A 19,949-nucleotide genomic window follows, 5' to 3' on the forward strand; every position below is an offset into this window, starting at 1 on the left:
TTAGTAAGTCAGTGTTATAATGATTTAATAATCATGATAACTGGACTAATACAGAATATAGACTAGACTAATCCAGTCTACAACCAGATGTCAACTGTCACTTTATAGCAACTTTTCTTTCTTTTTTTTTTTTTGAGACCAAGTCTCACTCTTGTCACCCAGGCTGGAGTGCAATGGCGTGATCTCGGCTCACTGCAGCCTCCGCCTTCTGGGTTCAAATGATTCTCCTGCCTCAGCCTCCTGAGTAGCTGGGATTAGAGGCGCCTGCCACCACGCCCGGCTAATTTGTGTATTTTTAGTAGAGGCGAGGTTTCACCACCTTGGCCAGGCTGGTCTCAAACTCCTGACCTCAGGCGATCCGCGCACCTCGGCCTCCCAAAGTGCTGGGATTACAGGCGTGAGCCACTGTGCCTGGCCCTATAGCAACTTTTCTTTTTCCATCCCAGGATCCAATCCAGGATCATATGCTGCCTTCAGGCGTCACATCCTTTTAGTCTCCTTTAATCAGGAGCAGTTTCTCAGTCTTCATCTTCCATGAAGTCGACATTTTTGAAGAGTATAGGTAGGTTATTTTGTATATTGTAACTCAGTATGGTTTTGTCTGATGTCTCTCTTCATTGATTAGGTTCAGGTATGCATTTGGGGTGTGAACACCACAGAAGGGATGTTGTACCCTTCACAGTGCATTATATCAGGAGGCACATGATGTCTTTTTTTTTTTTGAGGCGGAGTCTCGCTCTGTCGCCCAGGCTGGAGTGCAGTGGCCGGATCTCAGCTCACTGCAAGCTCCGCCTCCCGGGTTCACGCCATTCTCCTGCCTCAGCCTCCCGAGTAGCTGGGACTACAGGCGCCCGCCACCTCGCCCGGCTAGTTTTTGTATTTTTAGTAGAGACGGGGTTTCACTGTATTAGCCAGGAGGGTCTCGATCTCCTGACCTCATGATCCGCCCGTCTCGGCCTCCCAAAGTGCTGGGATTACAGGCTTGAGCCACCGCGCCCGGCCAATGATGTCTTATATCTCATTACTGGTCACGTTAACTGATCACTTGATTAAGCGATACTGCCAAGTTTTTCCAAGGAAAAGTTACTTCTTTTCCTTTTATAATCATTAAATGTCTTGGGGTGTGGGGCATTTAGATACTATGGCAACCTTGCTTTATGGTCTACGCTTTATGACCTGTACAATATTTCAAAGTATTTGAAACAAGTAAGAGATAAAGGATATTTATTTGTTTATTTATTTATTTAATTTTTGAGACAGGGTCTTACTCTGTCACTCAGGCCAGATTGCAGTAGTAGGATCATGGCTCACTGCGGCTTTGACCTCCTAGGCTCAAGGGATCCCCCCACCTCAGCCTCCTGGATAGCTGGGACTATAGGTGTGCAACACCATGCCTGGCTAATTTTTTCTCTTTTTTTGTAGAGACAGCGTTTTGCCATATTGTCCAGGCTGGTCTGTAGCTCCTGGCCTCAAATAAGGTGTGAGCCACCACACCCAGCTAAAAGCATGGATTTTTGTACAAGATTTACAAAGGAAATTTGCAATTTCCAAGACAGGCCTAGTCCCTTACACTCTGTTCTCTGTTCTCTTTCTCCATCTTCTTCCCCCTACATGTCTACAGGTGTCAGATCTTTTTCCAAGAACAGCAGAAAATGATCGAGTACCAGGTGAGTATCACATTAAGTAACCCAGTTTTCCTTACTGGGGAAGCTGTCCTAGAAAAAAAAAGTATGCATTGTAAGTATGTACAGTTTGTACATACAGGCTGGGTTCTCAGGGAAGCTGACTCATAGATGGAGATTTTTCTCACCGGAGGTTTATTAGGCAGGCTCTTAGAACACCTGTAAGGCAGTGAGGGAAGCTCAAATGGGCTGAGGGAGTTGTTGAACAGAGGTCTCAGCAAATCTTATACTCTGGAGCTGGGATGGCCTTCAGCATTGTTGTGAATGGAGGCAAGGAGGCTTTTATATTCTGAAATCAACTAATGATTGTAGGCTACCTCAAGGAGGGTAGATATCCTTGGATGGTGCAGTACCCTTTGGCCAAGGATAATTCTCAGAAAGATTTTAAGCTGGCCACTAGTGGTAGCTCATACCTGTAATCTCAGCACTTTGGGAGGCCAAGGCAGTTGGATCACCTGAGGTCAGGAGTTTGAGACCAGCCTGGCCAACATGGTGAAACGCTGTCTCTACTAAAAAAAATACAAAAATTAGCTGGGCATGGTGGTGCATGCCTGTATTCCCAGCTACTCGGGAGGCTGAGGCAGGAGAATCTCTTGAGCCCAGGAGATGGAGGTTGTAGTTAGCTGAGATTGTGCCACTGCACTCCAGCCTGGGCAACACAGCAAGACTCCGTCTCAAAATTAAGTAAGTAAGTAAGTAAAATCAACCAAGAGAAGAGGCCCATGAAGCAGAGTTTAGGAGAGTTCCACACATAGAACTTCTGTCCTCTCCTAAGGGAGCCCAAAACAGTGCTAATTCCTCCCAGCAGTAATGTGTGCCAATACACATGGAGGCTTGCCAACCAGGAAAGTGCACCTAAGCCCTGGTGTCCACTTTTTATTGGTGGTTGATCATGTAGAAAGGCTTGACTGTTCCCACTGCTGACCTCAGTTTCCAGCCCTTCCAAGAGGTTAAGCTGATGCCTGTGACCCAAAGCCCTCATTATAAACCACATCATTAGACTATCTAGTGTGACCCAAGGCCACTAGGTAAACAAGGACACTCTGAGGACATTCCAAGAGTATAGAGATTACTTCCCAGGAGCTGAGGGCAAAGGCCACACCTCTCTTTTGGCAAGGTCAAATTCTTTACCACACAGTCACTTAAAGACAGGATCACCAGGACCTTCCTAGGCGGGTACCCATGGGTCTCCCTCAGTGACTGTCCTGCTCCTTCACAACTTATGCTGGGATCTCCAGAGCTATCAATTCTTTTTTTCTTTTTCTCTTTTTATTTTTGAGACGGAGTCTTGCTCTATCACCTAGGCTAGAGTGCAGTGGCGCGATCTCGGCTCACTGCAAGCTCTGTCTCCCGGGTTCACGCCACTCTCCTGCCTCAGCCTCCTGAGCAGCTGGGACTACAGGCGCCCGCCACCTCTCCTTTTTTTGTTTTGTTGTTTTATTTTTGTGGCTACATAGTAGGTGTGTGTATTTACGGCAACATGTTTTGGTACAGGCATCGTGCAACGTGAAATAATCACCCCATGCAGAATGGGGTCTGCTCTTCTTTACAGCGTTCTCTTTCTCTAATGGTTACTGTCCTGCTTGTGAACATCACCTTTCACACAGGTTACTATAGGGGTCTTTCCTCTCACTTCCCTCCAGGTCACCCACCACACTTCTCTTTCCATCCATTGGCTTTAAAACTGCCTGTGAGTTTACATTGAAAGTGCATCTCTTGTAGGCAGCATTTTTTTTTTTATTCAGTCTGACGATCTCTGCCTTTTTGGAGTGTTGAGTCTTTTTTTTTTTTTTTTTTTTTTTTTTTTTTGAGACAGAGTCTCATTTTATTACCCAGGGTAGAGTGCAGTGGCACTTTCTGGGCTCACTGAAACTTCTGCCTCCCAGCTTCAAGCGATTCTCCTGCCTCAACCTCCTGAAGTGCTTGGATTACAGTCATGAGCCACCGTGCCTGGCCTGGAGTGTTCAGTCTTATATTAAATTATATTACATTTAATGTTTATTAAATTACATTATTGGTATAGTAGGATTTATATCTGTCATTTTCGTGTCTGTTTTCTACTTATCCCATCTACTCTTTCGTTCCTCTATTTCTTCTTTCCTCTCTTTTGTTGTGCTATTGTAGATGAATGGAACAGTTTTCAGAATTCTGTTTATTTATATCAGGTACACCTCTCATTATGATTTAGTGGTTACTCTATGGATACAATATATGTCTTTAACTTTTCACAGTTTATTTAGAGTTATCATTATACCACTTCACATAGAATGCAAGAAGCTTACCTCATGCCTTCTAGAATATGTTTTCTGCATATACTTCTTCTTGGATAGGGTCTCCATTGTCCTAAAGTCCATCATTTCTTTCTTTTTTTTTTTTTTTTTGAGTCGGAGTCTCGGCCTGGCCTCCAGGCTGCAGTGTAATGGCACAATCTCAGCTCACTGCAATCTCTGCTTCCCAGGTTCTAGTGATTCTCCTGCCTTAGCCTCCTGAGTAGCTGGGACTACAGGCACCCACCACCATGTCTGGCTAATTTTTCTATTTTTAATAGAGATGGGGTTTCACCATGTTGGCCAGGCTTGTCTTGAACACCTGACCTCAGGTGATCCACCCACCTCGGCCTCCTAAAGTGCTGAGATTACAGGGGGTAAGCCACCATGCCCAGCCCTTAGCCCATCATTTCATTGCTGGCCGACCTCTGCATGCTTTTCTCTTGTTAAGAGGTAACTTGCCACCCCTAAAATCATCATTTTGCCCCCCAGTCTTTGTTCCCACTGCTCCCCTGCATAGAATGCAGTTTTCCGTCTTCCTGGGGAGACTCAGCTTTCCATATCCCTGGGCTCTGAAGCCTAACCGGACCCAAAAAATTTAACAGACCATTCGCTTCTCTGTATGCCATAGCCTAGATGTCCTGCCATCACAGCTCTTGTGACACTTTTACCCTGATGGCTTTACATGTTGCTCTCTCTGTGCCAGACAGTGAGCTTCTTGAGGTCAGGACCCATCTATGATTGTGATCCCAGCAACACACAGTGGGTCTTCAATGTTTGTTGACTCAAAGTGTGAATGGCAATGGTAGATAGCTTCCAATATGATTTTCGTTTTCCCCACCATATCTAACACAAAGCCAAGAATATAAAAGAGCTTCCAGATAGATAATAAGCTCTAACATAAACATTATGGAAATCAGCACCATCTCTTGCACAAACTTTTTTCTTTTTTCTTTTTTTTCTTTTTTTGAGATGGAGTCTTGCTCTATAGCCCAAGCTAGAGTGTAGTGGTGCGATCTCGGCTCACTGCAACCTCCGCCACTTAGGTTCAAGTGATTCTCCCACCTCAGCCTCCCAAGTAGCTGGGATTACAAGTGTGCACCACCATGCCTGGCTAATTTTTGTATTTTTAGTATAGATGGGGTTTCACCATGTTTGCCAGGCTGGTCTTGAACTCCTGATCTTCCTGCCTTGGCCTCCCAAAGTGCTGGGATTACAGGCATGAGCCACCATGCCTGGCCATGCACAAACATTTTTTTCTACATGACTCAATGTCATTTTTGTTTCAACAGACACCTGTGTCATTCAAAGATGTAGTTGTGGGCTTCACCCAAGAGGAGTGGCACCGGCTGAGTCCTGCTCAAAGGGCCCTGTACCGGGATGTGATGCTGGAAACCTATAGCAACCTTGTCTCAGTGGGTAAGAACACCTTCACCATACAATGCAGATTATGTTCGAATGACCACCTTTCCTTTCTCAGTTGCTAAAAGCAACTGGAGTGCTTTGGGAGGCCGAGGCAGGTGAATCACCTGATGTCAGGAGTTTGAAACCAGCCTGGCCAACATGGTGAACCGTGTCTCTACTAAAAATACAAAAATTAGCTAGGTGTGGTAGCGGGTGCCTGTAATCCCAGCTACTTGGGAGACTGAGGCAGGAGAATCACTTGAACCCGGGAGGCGGAGGTTGCAGTGAGCTGAGATCACACCATTGCATTCCAGCCTGGGCAACAAGAGTGAAACTCCATCTCAAAAAAAAAAAAAAAAAAGCAACTGAAGTACCTAGAGCCTCTGAAATATTTATTTAATAATTATCTAGCATTTTCTATGTGCCAGAAACTGTTTTAGCCACTTTAAAAATATTAACTTATTTCATCCTCATAAAAGCCTTATGAGGTAGTTACTATTAGTACCACTTTTTTACAGATTTGGAAATTGAGGTACAGAGAGGTGAAGTAACTTGCCCAGAGTCACCCAGCTAGTAGATAACAGAGTCAGGATTTGAACCTCAGTGTTCTGGCGGCACAGAATGCATTCTTACCCTGTGCTGCTGCCTCAGTGGGTATAGCTTGAGTTTCTGTGGTCCTGGATTACTGATTCCATTTGGTTCTGGACAAGGTGTGTGTTTAGTCCCCTCCCAAGTATAACATCTGTTGTGCAGCCTTTAAAGCTGCCTGAGAGGCCCTGAAGACCAAGGAGCTCAGTCCAAGGCCTGGATCATTTCCCTGGAACAGGTTATGAAGGCACCAAACCAGATGTGATCCTCAGGCTGGAGCAGGAAGAAGCACCATGGATTGGTGAGGCAGCACGCCCGGGCTGCCACTGTTGGGGTAAGTGTAATAAATCTAGCAAAAGGGGTACTGAAGGAGGCTGGCACCTTTGGAATTTTGTTCAGCATTCTTCTCTTAAAAGCCTTGACATTCCTCTGAGAACTTCAGCTATATTAATGCCTCTTTAACCTCCATGCAACCCCAACGCCTGAATCTGAGTGTTTTTCTCAGCTCTACTTGATTGCACCTCTGCCCTTAAGTGCTCGGTCCATCTCTCTTTCTCCAGAATCTTTCACATGCAGGTATTCTTACAAATAAAATCTTCTGTGATTCTCCTATTCCTGCTTCCTATTCTGTGTTCTGACACTTTCCAGATGAAATGCTTCAGAGCTACCTGCTTTCCCTAATTTCTGCACTCAAATTTAAATCACTCCCATAGACAGATGACTGGGATCAGAGAAGAGGAAGCGGTGAATTCCATGTTGGGGTGAGGAGGTGTGAAGGAAATGCCTGAGCTGGGCCCATCTTAACCACTGCTGATGAACACTCAGACTCACTGCCCCTCTCCCTTCAGCTCTGTGAGACATTCCAGCAATGCCCATGGTACCCTGGGGTTGATGGATGGCCCATTCTTAGTGGTGCCTTGGAACTTCTGCTTCTGGCGCTCTCTGGTGTGTGTTTCTCCATTAAAGTGTGCTCTTCAGCTGTCCTGAGACTGTGGTATCCTGGTTATCAGTTGCCCTGCTTTTCTTTTCTTCTCCGCTTCTGAAAATTTCATAACTGCAAATTCCACAAGAATGTATCTAGTCAGCCTCTGTTTTTCCGACTGCTCTGTTATTATCTATTTCCCTGGCTCAAACCCAGCGTTTTCCTTCCAAGGAACTATTGCATTTTCTGTTTTCCATAACTTGGTTCTCTTTCCAGTGGTGTAACCCTCTCAAAGAACTCACCCATTCTGAGAGTACATGATCCTCACAACCAGCCTTTTTGCCGTGTTGGCCCCTTTCTCCCCCTTGCTCTGCCCAGCCCCACATTTAATTAGTCTGTGGATTACACTACAGGTGTGCACTTACCCTGTTCTTTGTGTGTCAAAAACTAAAATCATCTTCATTTGTCCTTGCCACCCCTGCCACACACTCACACTCACACACACACACGCACACACACACCACTTCATCTTGCTTTTTATTCCAGAGCTTTGCTACCGTGTGGTCATTTTGAATCTTCTGCCTTTACCACTCACTCTTAACTGTTCCATTCATATGTGTGGTTTTGTTGATTTTTTTTTCTTCTGAGAAACGGCTTTAAATCTTCCTCTCTGCTTTTTTTTTTTTTTTTTTTTTTTGAGACAGGGTCTCACTCTGTCACCCAGGCTGGAGTGCAGTGGCATGATCATGGTTCACTGCAGCCTCGACCTCCTGGGCTCAAGTGATCCTTCTACCACTTAACCTCCTGAGTAACTGGGATTACATTCGCGCTACCACACCTGGCTAGTTTTCATATTTTTTTGTAGAGAAGAGGTTTTGGAATGCCGCTCAGGCTGGTCTCAAACTCTTGGGCTCAAGAAGTCTACCTGCTTCGGCCTCCCAAAGTGCTGGAAATACTGGCATGAGTCACCATGCCCAGTCCTTCTCCACTTTTTTTTTTTTTCAGATGAAATTTCGTTCTGTCGCTCAGGCTGGAGTGCAGTGGCACCATCTCAGCTAACTGCAACCTCTGCCTCCTGGGTTTAAGCAATTCTCTGCCTCAGCCTCCCAAGTAGCTGGGATTACAGGCACATGCCACCACGCCCGGCTAATTTTTGTATTTTTAGTAGAGATGGGGTTTCACCATCCTGGCCAGGCTGGTCTTGATCTGACTTCATGATCCACCTGCCTTAGCCTCCGAAAGTGCTGGGATTACTGGCATGAGCCGTCACGCCTGGCCCCACTTTTAATTTTCCACTGATATCTCCTAAAATCAGACCCAGATTGTCTCATGACTGAATATCTTTAAGTGAGGGGTGATGAATTATTTTTGTGCCATGGACTTCTTAGGCATTCTTTTGAAGGCTGTAGACCTCACCTCTATGTATAAAAATACAATAAAATTCATAAGATTATAGAAAATAGTTATCAAAATATTTTCTTTTCTTTTTTTTTTTTTTTTTAGATGGAGGTTTCGCTCTGTTACCCATGCCGGAGTGCGATGGCGTGATCTCGGCTCACTGCAGCCTCCACCTCCTGGGTTCAAGTGATTCTCCTGCCTCAGCCTCCTGGGTAGCTGGGACTACAGGCATGTGCCACCACACCCAGCTTATTTTGTATTTTTAGTAGAGACTGGGTTTCACCATGTTGGTCAGGCTGGTCTCTGACTCCTGACCTCAGGTGATCCACCTGCCTTTGCCTCCCAAAGTGCTGGGATTACAGGCGTAAGCCACCATGCCCGGCTTCAAAATATTTTCAAAATGTGCAATATAATAGTGGATGTACTTTTTTATTTATACATTAATGAGACCCAGCATCAGGTCTAATAACTGTCATGATCTCAAAGAAGAGATGATTATAAACATAATAATGTGACCTGAAAATAATATTCACAAACTAGTATCAAGTCACAGGAAGTGCTGATACTACTGTGTTTTGTTGCTTATATTGATAGTCAAAGGAAATGTTCAATTGTAGTTGGAACTCAGTGAAAACAAAAATGTAATTTCTTTTCTTTCTTTCTTTTTTTTTTTTTTTTGTGAGACGGAGTTTCGCTCTGTCGCCCAGGCTGGAGTGCAGTGGCCGGATCTCAGCTCACTGCAAGCTCCGCCTCCCGGGTTTCCGCCATTCTCCTGCCTCAGCCTCCCGAGTAGCTGGGACTTCAGGCGCCCGCCACCTCGCCCGGCTAGTTTTTTGTATTTTTTAGTGGAGACGGGGTTTCACCGTGTTAGCCAGGATGGTCTCGATCTGCTGACCTCGTGATCCGCCCGTCTCGGCCTCCCAAAGTGCTGGGATTACAGGCTTGAGCCACCGCGCCCGGCCGATTTCTTTTCTATTGAAGTTCACAAGCCCGCTGATTTCTGCCTACCAAGTTAAGAACTCTTGCTTAAGTCCCAGTTAGCTTTGTTGACTTTATTTTTTAATCTGGTTCGCCTTAGAGTGCTTTGCCATTTATATTGTAACTAACTAGCCCGACATGATACACCCTTGGATGACTGCTATACCAGTGCTTGTTAAACTCCAAGGTGTTTGGAATCACCAGGGCATCTTGTTAAAATGCAGATTCTGATTAAGTAGGTCTGGGGTGGGGCCTCAGATTCTGCACATCTAACAAGCTCCAAGTAAGGCCAAAATTGCCACTTGAAAACCCACATGCCGGATAGCAAGGTATTGTATAACATTTCACCTTCTTTCTTCTATAACAGGGATCAGCAAACTATGGCCTGCCGATTGGCCACCTGCTTTGTGAATAAAGTTTTGTTAGAACACAGCCACATTCTTATGTTTACATATTGTCTATATTTCATGGTATGGTGGGAGAGTTGAGTCATTGTGACGGAGACCATATGGCCCACAAAGCCTTTACTTTCTGACCCCTTAAAAATAAGTTTGCCAACCTCTGCTCTGTAATATCCTATTTTCTTTGAAATTATTGGTCTCTATACTCTATGGTACATTGTATTCCATTTGTGCCAGTGTTCAGAATCCTGTTTCCTCACAGAACACTCTTCCCTGCGTTTGTGCTTTGGGTTATGGTTCATGTTCTCTATTTGTGTGCTGTGCACTCTTTAAATTTTGAGAGCATTTCTCAAGTAGTATGAAGTTTCATAAGGATGATTCACTGTACTTTCTCCAGAAGACATCTGGCAAGTTAATATCCAGAGGAAAAGACGGCAAGACATGCTTTTGAGGCAAGGCGCAGCCATAAGCAAGAAAACACTGCCCAAGGAAAAAAGCCGTGAATATAGTAAGTTTGGGAAAATATCACTTCTGAGCACTGACCTTTTTTCTTCAATCCAGAGCCCTAACAACTGGAACCCTTGTGGAAAGAATTTGAACCATAATTTAGACTTGATTGGTTTTAAGAGAAACTGTGCAAAAAAGCAAGATGAGTGTTATGGTTATGAGAAATTGCTTCAGCGTATACACCATGGTAGACGACCTAATGGAGAAAAGCTCTGGGGTTGCAGTCACTGTGAGAAAGCTTTCACCCAGAACCCGGCACTTACGTATAAACCAGCAGTAAGTGATTCTCTGGTGTACAAACGGAAGAGGGTTCCACCTACAGAAAAACCCCACGTCTGTAGTGAGTGTGGGAAAGCCTTCTGCTACAAGTCTGAATTCATTAGGCATCAGAGAAGTCACACTGGGGAGAAGCCTTATGGCTGCACTGACTGTGGGAAAGCCTTTTCACATAAGTCAACCCTCATCAAACACCAGAGAATTCACACTGGGGTAAGACCCTTTGAATGTTTCTTTTGTGGGAAAGCCTTTACCCAGAAGTCACACCGCACAGAACATCAGAGAACACACACAGGAGAGAGACCCTTTGTCTGCAGTGAATGCGGGAAATCATTTGGTGAGAAGTCATACCTCAATGTACATCGAAAAATGCACACAGGAGAAAGACCCTATCGTTGCAGAGAATGTGGAAAATCCTTCAGCCAGAAGTCCTGCCTCAATAAACATTGGAGAACTCACACAGGAGAGAAGCCCTATGGGTGCAATGAATGTGGGAAAGCTTTCTACCAGAAGCCAAACCTCAGCAGACATCAGAAAATTCATTCTCGGAAGAATGCCTACAGGAATGAAAACTTAATAATTGTGGGAAATACTTGAGCAAAAGATCTGGTTTCATGGTATGTAGGGAATCTATCCTAAGGAGAAATCTTATCATTTTAATGAATTTGGACAGTGTATATGTGTGTTTTTTTTTTTTTTTTGAGTTGGATTCTTTCTCTGTTTCCCAGGCTGGAGTGCAATGGCACTATCTGCGTTCACTGCAACCTCCGCCTCCCAGGTTCAAGCAATTCTCCTGCCTCAGTCTCCCAAGTAGGTGGGATTACAGGCACCTGCCACCACACCTGGCTAATTTTTGTATTTTTAGTAGAGATAGGGTTTCACCATGTTGGCCAGGCTGGTCTCAAACTCCTGACCTTGTGATCTGCCTGCCTTGGCCTTCCAAAGTGCTGGGATTACAGATGTGAGCCACCGCACCCAACCGAGAGTGTTTTATCATAATGGAAATCATGATCTAATTGTGATACAAACTTTTCTGGAAAATACTTTATAAAACATAAGCATGGTCTCCCTGGCATGTAAACATTTTAAAATGTATTAAATGGAATAACAACAGAATACAAAATATCTATGAAGAGACTTAAAGGCATACTCTGGTATATTCCACAGTGAGCCATACAATCAGCACTATTTGTATTTTGGAGTTGTAAATGTGAAATTAACATAAAATCTGAATAGCAGACACATATCACACAATATATAGAATGCCATTCAGAAAACTTTTCCACTTTAAATATCATCGTCTTTTGATGTCTTAACAATACAAAAAAAATAACAACAACGACATGGCCCACTATCTTTAAAAGAATTTATTGGCCGGGCGCGGTGGCTCAAGCCTGTAATCCCAGCACTTTGGGAGGCCGAGACGGGCGGATCACGAGGTCAGGAGATCGAGACCATCCTGCCTAACCCGGTGAAACCCCGTCTCTACTAAAAAATACAAAAAAACTAGCCGGGCGAGGTGGCGGGCGCCTGTAGTCCCAGCTGCTCGGGAGGCTGAGGCAGGAGAATGGCTTAAACCCGGGAGGCGGAGCTTGCGGTGAGCCAAGATCCGGTCACTGCACTCCAGCCTGGGCGACAGAGCGAGACTCCGTCTCAAAAAAAAAAAAAAAAAAGAATTTATTATACCAGCTACATTTTTCCACTTTTTGTAAAACACGTAAATGGCTATAGAGGTCGTTATTGTCTCTGCAGTGTTTTTAGATGTATTTTGATAATTTGGCCAAAAACTTTACCAAAATGTAGTTATTTATGTTAAAAATGCAAGCTAAGGAACAGTTTAAGAACCTGATATTGGGTAAATGAAACACTGTAAACTATTTGACAAAATGTAGTGTCACCCTGGTATACAGTACACTGTTCATATTTTCTTAGTCTTGCTTAAAATGTCTTGTAGCAAAATAGTAGCATAGATACTCTATTCTATATACAGTTTGTATAACTCAGAAATGTTTCATGCATAGACCACTGAAGGAGAATTTCTCTACTCTCTATTCTTCTGCAAATTAATTCAAGAATATTCATTTTTTTTTCATTTATATTTCCTTGCAAGTGTCCTGGACACTAAATCCCAAGGTCTTCATTATTTCAATGTTTGGAAAGAAGACTGCTTCCCTGAGTTGCCATGTCATCCATGTAAGAAAATAAATGGCCACATGGAATCTACGTTTTTCAAGATTTGCCTCCATGTAAGACTGCCCGATCCAGAATGAGAAAGGAGACATAACCACAGATATCGATATGACTTTTTAAGTGATAAAAAGATAACTCATACAATTCTAATCAACATATTTTTTAAACAGAGGAGGCGGATGCTTTTCTAATAAACTTTAAATTATGAAAACTGCAATAAGAAGTAGAAAATTTGGTAGAATAATTACCATTGAAAAACTCAGAAAAAGCTATTAAAGATCTATAATGGGAAAATGCTCCAGGCTCAGAAGAGTTCATGCTTAGTTCTATCTATCTTTTAAAGAAAGAGTAATACCAGTGTTATTTATTATATGGATATAATATAATCCATAAACTATACTCCTCATTTATTTTATTAAGTCAGAATAAGTTTTAACACCAAAATCAAATACAGATAGTTGAAAAAAAAGAAAACTTCTGCCAGGTGCAGTGGCTCACGCCTGTAACCCCAGCACTTTGGGAGGCTGAGGCAGGTGGATCATGAGGTCAGGAGTTCGAGACCAGCCTGGCCAAGATGGTGAAACCCCATCTCTACTAAAAACACAACAATTAGCCAGGTGTGGTGGCACACGCCTGTAGTCCCAGCTACTTGGGAGGCTGAGGCAGGAGAATTGCTTGAACCCAGGAGGCAGAGGTTGCAGTAAGCCGAGATCATGCCATCCAGCCTGGGCAACAAGAGCAAAACTCCGTCAAAAGAAAAAAAAAAAAAAAAAAAAAGAACACTTCAGACCAGTCTTACTCATGAATATAGAAACAAAAATTATAATTAAAATACTGGCAAATAGAATTCAGCTATATACCCAAAGAATGACATAGTAAGAGTCATCCCAAGAATGTCAAGCCAGTTCAGGAATAGGAAACACATCAATCAAATTAACAACTTAAAGAAGAAGAATCATATGAACTTTCAACAGATACTGAGAAGGCATTTCATGGAATGTGTTAATATGTAATAGATGGTAACCACTTAAAGAGGTTTTTCTTAAAAAAAAAAAAAATTAACCAAACCCCAAAGCATGTATTATGCCAAAGCCATCTTTAAAAATCAGGAATTCAACATTGTCTTAGAGATTCCAGTGAAGGCAATAAAAAGAAATGAATTGGTATAAACAGCAGAAAAGGTAAAACTATCCATTTTTACTGGTGATATGGTTGTACACCAATAAAAGAAAAGACTCTAATTATTTTTTGAGTTAACTTTTTATAAAGGCAGGATACCAAAATCAAGAGCCTTTCTCCATACTGACAAGAAACATGTAATAATTTATATGTACTTCTTTTGGAATTAGACTAAATCTCAATGATTTTTTTTTGAGAATCATTGAGAAAAAAATAGGAAAAAAGTCATACCATGTATCAAAACATCTCATGTACCCAATAAATATATATAACAATTGTATATCCATAATTAAAAAATTATTAAATGCCATGCTAGATACCAGAAGACAACATGAAGTCATTCGAATGAAATTAATATTGTATTGGCAAAGGAACAGGTAAATACATCATTAGAACACAGTAGAAAATTCAGAAATAGACTTTGATATATATGAAATTTTTCATATGTGAAAAAGGTAGAATCTCAAACCATAGGGGAAAAGAGTAGTTTACTTAAAAAGAATTCTGGAACAAGAACCTTTTAATATTAAAGGAAGAAAATTTGGATTAACAGCACAAAAATAAATTCTGGGCGGATTTAAGACGTAACACTTTAAAGCAACAGAATTCTTAAAATCAAAGGAGCCTACATGTACAATCTAGGAATTGGGAGAGATTACCAACACAGGACACTCAGAAGCTATTGAGAAATAAACATTTGAAGTCTGAGCGTGGTGGCTTATGCCTGTAATCCCAACACTTTGGGAGGCTGAGGCAGGTGGATCACCTGAGGTTAGGAGTTCAAGACTAGTCTTGTGAACATGGTGAAACCCCCATCTCCACTAAAAATACAAAAAATAGCTGGGTGTGGTGGCACATGCCTGTAGTCCCAGCTATGTGGGAGGCTGAGGCTGGAGAATCACTTGAACCCAGAAGGCAGGGGTTGAAGTGACCTAAGATTGCGCCACTGCACTCCAGCCTGGGCAACAGAGCAAGACTCCATCTCAAAAAAAAAGAAAAAGAAAAGCAAAAGAAAAAAGGAAATAAACATTTGACTACGTAAAAGGTACAATCTTTTGGGTGACAAAAGATGCCATCGACAAACTCAAGAGATAATAGATTGTGGGGAAATATTTGCAGAGCTGATCAGAGAGAAGGCAGTCACCAAATGGACAGGGAAAAACCCAATAGCAAAACGTGGCAAAGAATATGAGGCAACAATTGTGAGAAGAGCAAATCTAAGTGGCCGATGGACCTGTCCAAAAATGTTTATCCTCAGTAGTCATTGGGGGATGCAGATTTAAAGTTAAAATCAAATAACACTATGTAACAGCATTTTTAGCTGTCAGAACAAAAGATGTTATACATTGCTGGTGGAGAAATAAATTCTGAAAAACAATGCAAGTTACTCTTTTGGAAAGAAATCTGGTAATATTTAGGCTGGGCGTGGTGGCTCAAGCCTGTAATCCTAGCACTTTGGGAGGCCGAGGCAGGCAGATTGCCTGAGGTCGGGAGTTCAAGAACAGCCTGGCCAGCATGGTGAAACCCCTTCTCTACTAAAAATACAAAAATTAGCCAGGCATGGTGGCGGTCGCCTGTGATCCCAGCTACTCAGGAGGCTGAGGCAGGAGAATCACTTGAACCCGGGAGGCAGAGGTTGCAGTGAGCCGAGATTGTGCCATTGCACTCCAACCTGGGCAACAGAGCACGATTCCATCTCAAAAACAAACAAACAAACAAAAAAGAAATCTGTTAATATTATTAAATATTATTAAAATACTTATGTCACTTTGGAGAATCTTCCCTTAGAAGTAAAAGCCCCAATACATAAAAGACTGATGAACATGTGAACATGGACGTTTATTGTAAAGTTGTTTCTAATGGCAGAAAAAAACACCCAAAACCAAAGCAAACACTAGAATCAAAGTAAATACCCATCAATTAGGAAACTGGAGAAAGGAAAGAACTATAGTATATCCATTCCATAGAATGTTAATATAGCCACAAATTAAAGCGATGCTAGTGGACTTGAGTGGAATTCCACAATGTTCTCCTGAGTGAAAAATGCAAGGTATGTATTAAGTGTGTTAAATATGACTCCATTTTTGTAAATCATTAACAAAATGTCTCTAGGTGTTTATTAGCAATAAGCAGTATCTATATATGTTTATTTGATTTTATGTGCATGAAGAAAAGTGTAGAAGAGTATGCATTGACTTGGAGGGAGGTGGGTAATGCAGGTAGGATATGGGGGAGTCAGGGGTGTAGGGAAAAGGAAAACCAAAAAAGAAAAATACATAAATGACTGAATCACTTGTGATACCACAAATGTGTGAGTTAGTAAATTTGGCTGGGGATGGGGGAGCTAGAATTTTGCTAATTTGTGGGGATGTTCATGGTATATATTGTTAAGTGAAAAGCGAAAATTTCATAATAATGTATACAATTCTATTTTTTAAAAAAGTAAAAACTCCTGTGTGTGTATATATGCATGTGGATGTTTATATGAACATAGAAACGTGTAGAAAAATACACACGAAGGTGTTAACATTCATTGGTTACCTTGGTGGAGAAGGGTAATAAGTTGTCTAAATACCTTTGCATTGTCTTGTTCACATATATTGTTTTTGTAATTTGAAAAACATAAAATAAAGGGGGAAAACATTTCAAACCAAATTAAGCCTTGAAAACGTTTCCATTTTCTGACAAGATGGCACCCTGGCTTGGTCTAGAGTTGAGTTAGGGCTATGGAAATGAAGTCTTGTCACCTTTGCTGCATTCTACTAGAAACAAGTCATAGGTCCCAGCCATACTCAAAGAGAAGGAATTACACATGAGAGTAATTTCCCTCTCCAGACGACCAGGCAGCAGAGATCACTGGGGGCCATCTTGGAGTCCACCCACCTCATCAGGGAAACACTTATTTGAAAGTAGGGAGGAGTGAGGATGGCAACTGTGTTGGAACAGTAATTTAAGTAAGCCACATACTTGCTGCTGGGCACCATGAGTGCACAGATTCTAGATGTGCTTGCTGGAAGTTCTCCACTAAACAGAAGTATTCATTTATCCACAAGTATACACTGCGTGCTAACTATGAACTGGACACTGTTCTAGGATCTGGGGATAAAGCAGTAAACAGAAAGAGAAATGTTGATAATTGTCAGGAAGCAAAATGAAATAGGAGGGGAGTTAAATTTTATATGCAGTAACCAGGAAAGCCCTCAAAATGATCTCTGCATAAAGACCTAAAGGAAATGAGAGAATAATGCAACTGTCTAGAAAATTGTATTCTAGGCAGAGGGAACAGGAAATGCAAAAATGCAAACACCCTAAGGGAATGTGTCTGGAGTGTTGGAGACCAGAAAGGAAGGTGTATTCTTGTTGAATAACAAATTGTCCCCCAAACTTAGTGACCTAAAACAATAAACGTCTCACACGCTGTCTCTGGGTCAGGAATTTTGAAAGTGCCATTGGATTCACACTCCCCTTAGCTGTGGCTTCTTCCCTCTCACTCTGCCCTTCCCAAGTCTTTGTCCAAGCTATCTCTCTTTCCAGACCAGCACACAGCAGGGCCAGTGCCATTCGCGCTTATGGGAAGGAAGGATTCCCCTCTGCCATGGCCTTTCTGGGTTCCTCCACCCAGCAGTGGAATCTAAGCTGTTCAGCACCTTCTCCAAAATAGTGGCGCCCAGTATACCCTACTATTCACCAGTGAGAGCAGGTTGCAGACCACTACTGTCTTTGTTTTCTTTTCTTTTTTTGAGACAGAGTCTCACTCACTCCAGCCCAGGGTGGAGTGCAGTGGTGCGATCTCGGCTCACTGCAACCTCCACCTCCTGGGTTTCAGCGATTCTCCTGCCCCGGCCTCCCAAAGTGCTGGGATTACAGGCATGAGCCACCACACCCAGCTAATTTTTGTATTCTTAGTAGAGACAGGGTTTCACCATGTTGGTCAGGCTGGTCTTGAACTCCTGACTTCAAGCAATTCACCCGCCTCGGCCTCCCAAAGTGCTGGAATTACAGGCGTGAGCCACCGTGCCCGGCCTACTGTCTTTCTTAGAACTAGCACTGTATTGATTGAGAGGAGATGCCAACAGCGATTTCCTGCAGAAGTGACAGCCTCAGAGTGGGATTCCCACAGAAAGGATGGTAGCAGGTCAGTGTAAACTGTGTAATCCCTACCTAGAACAACCAAAACCTCGGGGTCAGAAAAAGATAGTTTGTGGGTACTGTAGGACACATCTTTGAAAATTGTCATCCCCAGGGAGAAACAGCTAAATGGGTGCGGCTACCTGGTTTCACCGCATAGACGCAATTAATTACTCAGCATCTCATGTTCTAATGGGGCGCCCTGGGCATTTGGCTACACAGCAGAAAGCCGCACTTAAGCGTGTGTGGCAGCCTTGGGGCGGGGTGGAGAGGGTTTGTAGCAGCGGCCCTGCAGCCACAGAAGGAGAGATGTCCTTTGAGGAAACCATGGCAATGTGTGGTCTTGTGGAGAGATGGGGGTTCAGAAATTGGATGCAATTGACTGAAAACGGGAAGTGGGTGGCAGGAATTGGGTTTAGGAGTTGGGGGAGGAGAATCAGTTCTGGGATATAGTGATAAAGAGGTCCAAGGAATGACTGGATGCAGATACTTGGTTTTCAATGATTCAGGAGTCCAGAGAATGCTATGACTGGTATGGGTGTCCCAGCAAGTCAGGTATCCCAGGTCTTGGAATTTGGGAGAGTGGTAGTCTCTGGGACATGGGATGTGGGGAGTCTAAGGAGTCAATAAGGGATCTAAAGTGTTGGTGATAGGTGACTTTTTTTATCATGATAAAATATACAAATATAAAATTTACCATTTAAACCACTTTAAAGTGTGTAATTCAGTGACATTTAGTACATTCACAATGCTGTGCAAGCATCACTACAATCTAGTTCCAGAAAATTTTCATCACCCCAAAAAGAAACCATGTATCTATCCATTAAGCAGTCACTTCCCATTCTTCCCACCCCTTCCCCAAACTCCTGGCATCCACTAATCTGCTTACTGTCTCTAGTCTCTAATGATTTACCTATTCTGGATATTTCCTATAAATAGAATTACACAGTATATAGCATATTAACATAATGTCCTCAAAGTTCCTTCATGTTGTAGCATGCCTCAGTACTTCATTCCTTTTCATGGCTGAATAATATTCCATTGCATGGGTAATAACATCAGTTGGTGGACATTTGAGTTGTTGCCACCTTTTGGGTATTGTGAAATGTACTGCTATGAACATTCTTGTATAAGTTGATGTTTAAACACCTTATTCAGTTATTTTGGGTGTATACCTAGAAGTGAAATTACTGGGTTATATGGTAATTCTATGATTAACTTATTAAGAAATAACCAAACTGTTTTTTTTTTGTTTTTTGTTTTTTACAGTGGCTGTACCTTTTTATATTCCAACCAGCAATGCACAAGGGTTCCAGTTTCTTCACCACCTCGCCATCCATCATTTGTTATAATCATATGCCACATAATGATGTTTTGGTCAGTGAGGGACCACATATATAGTAGTGGTCCCATAAGATTATAGCAGAGCTGAAAATTTTCTTTTTATAAAATTGTATTATTATTATTTTTTCTTCCAACTCTTATGGAGCTGAAAAATTTCTACTGCCTAATGACATTTTAGTGATCCTGACACTGCGTGTACCTATGCTAATGTGTTTGTGTCTTCGTTTTTAACAAAAAAGTTTTTAAGAAATAGAAAATTTCTGGAGGCTGAGGAAAGAGAATTGCTTGAACCCAGGAAGCGGAGGTTGCAGTGAGTTGAGATCACACCACTGCACTCCAGCCTGGGGGAGAGAGCAAGACTCTGTCTCAAAATAAAATAAAATAAAAATTTTTAAAAATTAAAAAAAAAAATTTTAAGTAGAAGATTATAGAATAATGATATAAAGAAAATATTTTGGCTCAAGCCTGTAATCCCAGCACTTTGGGAGGCCGAGACAGGCGGATCACGAGGTCAGGAGATCGAGACCATCCTGGCTAACACGGTGAAACCCCGTCTCTACTAAAAAATACAAAAAACTAGCCGGGCGAGGTGGCGGGCGCCTGTAGTCCCAGCTACTCGGGAGGCTGGGGCAGGAGAATGGCGTAAACCCGGGAGGCGGAGCTTGCAGTGAATTGAGATCCGGCC

General features: G+C 42.5%; 1 protein-coding gene across 1 annotated transcript in view; it reads left to right on the plus strand.

The window, feature by feature from the left end:
- ZNF570 (zinc finger protein 570) overlaps window positions 1-13,191 on the plus strand; it is a 59,646-nt gene extending 46,455 nt beyond the window's left edge. Inside the window, exons 9-13 of the mRNA XM_033228866.1 lie at window positions 1,622-1,667; window positions 5,242-5,368; window positions 6,180-6,275; window positions 10,038-11,040; window positions 12,534-13,191. Coding sequence (XP_033084757.1) covers window positions 1,622-1,667; window positions 5,242-5,368; window positions 6,180-6,275; window positions 10,038-11,020 — 1,252 coding nt within the window. The 3' untranslated portion in view covers window positions 11,021-11,040; window positions 12,534-13,191. The remainder of the gene's footprint in view (window positions 1-1,621; window positions 1,668-5,241; window positions 5,369-6,179; window positions 6,276-10,037; window positions 11,041-12,533) is intronic.
- Window positions 13,192-19,949: the final 6,758 nt, after the last annotated feature.

This window comes from Trachypithecus francoisi, unplaced genomic scaffold (assembly GCF_009764315.1).
Source record: "Trachypithecus francoisi isolate TF-2019V2 unplaced genomic scaffold, Tfra_2.0 Lachesis_group12, whole genome shotgun sequence".
NCBI lineage: Eukaryota > Metazoa > Chordata > Mammalia > Primates > Cercopithecidae > Trachypithecus > Trachypithecus francoisi.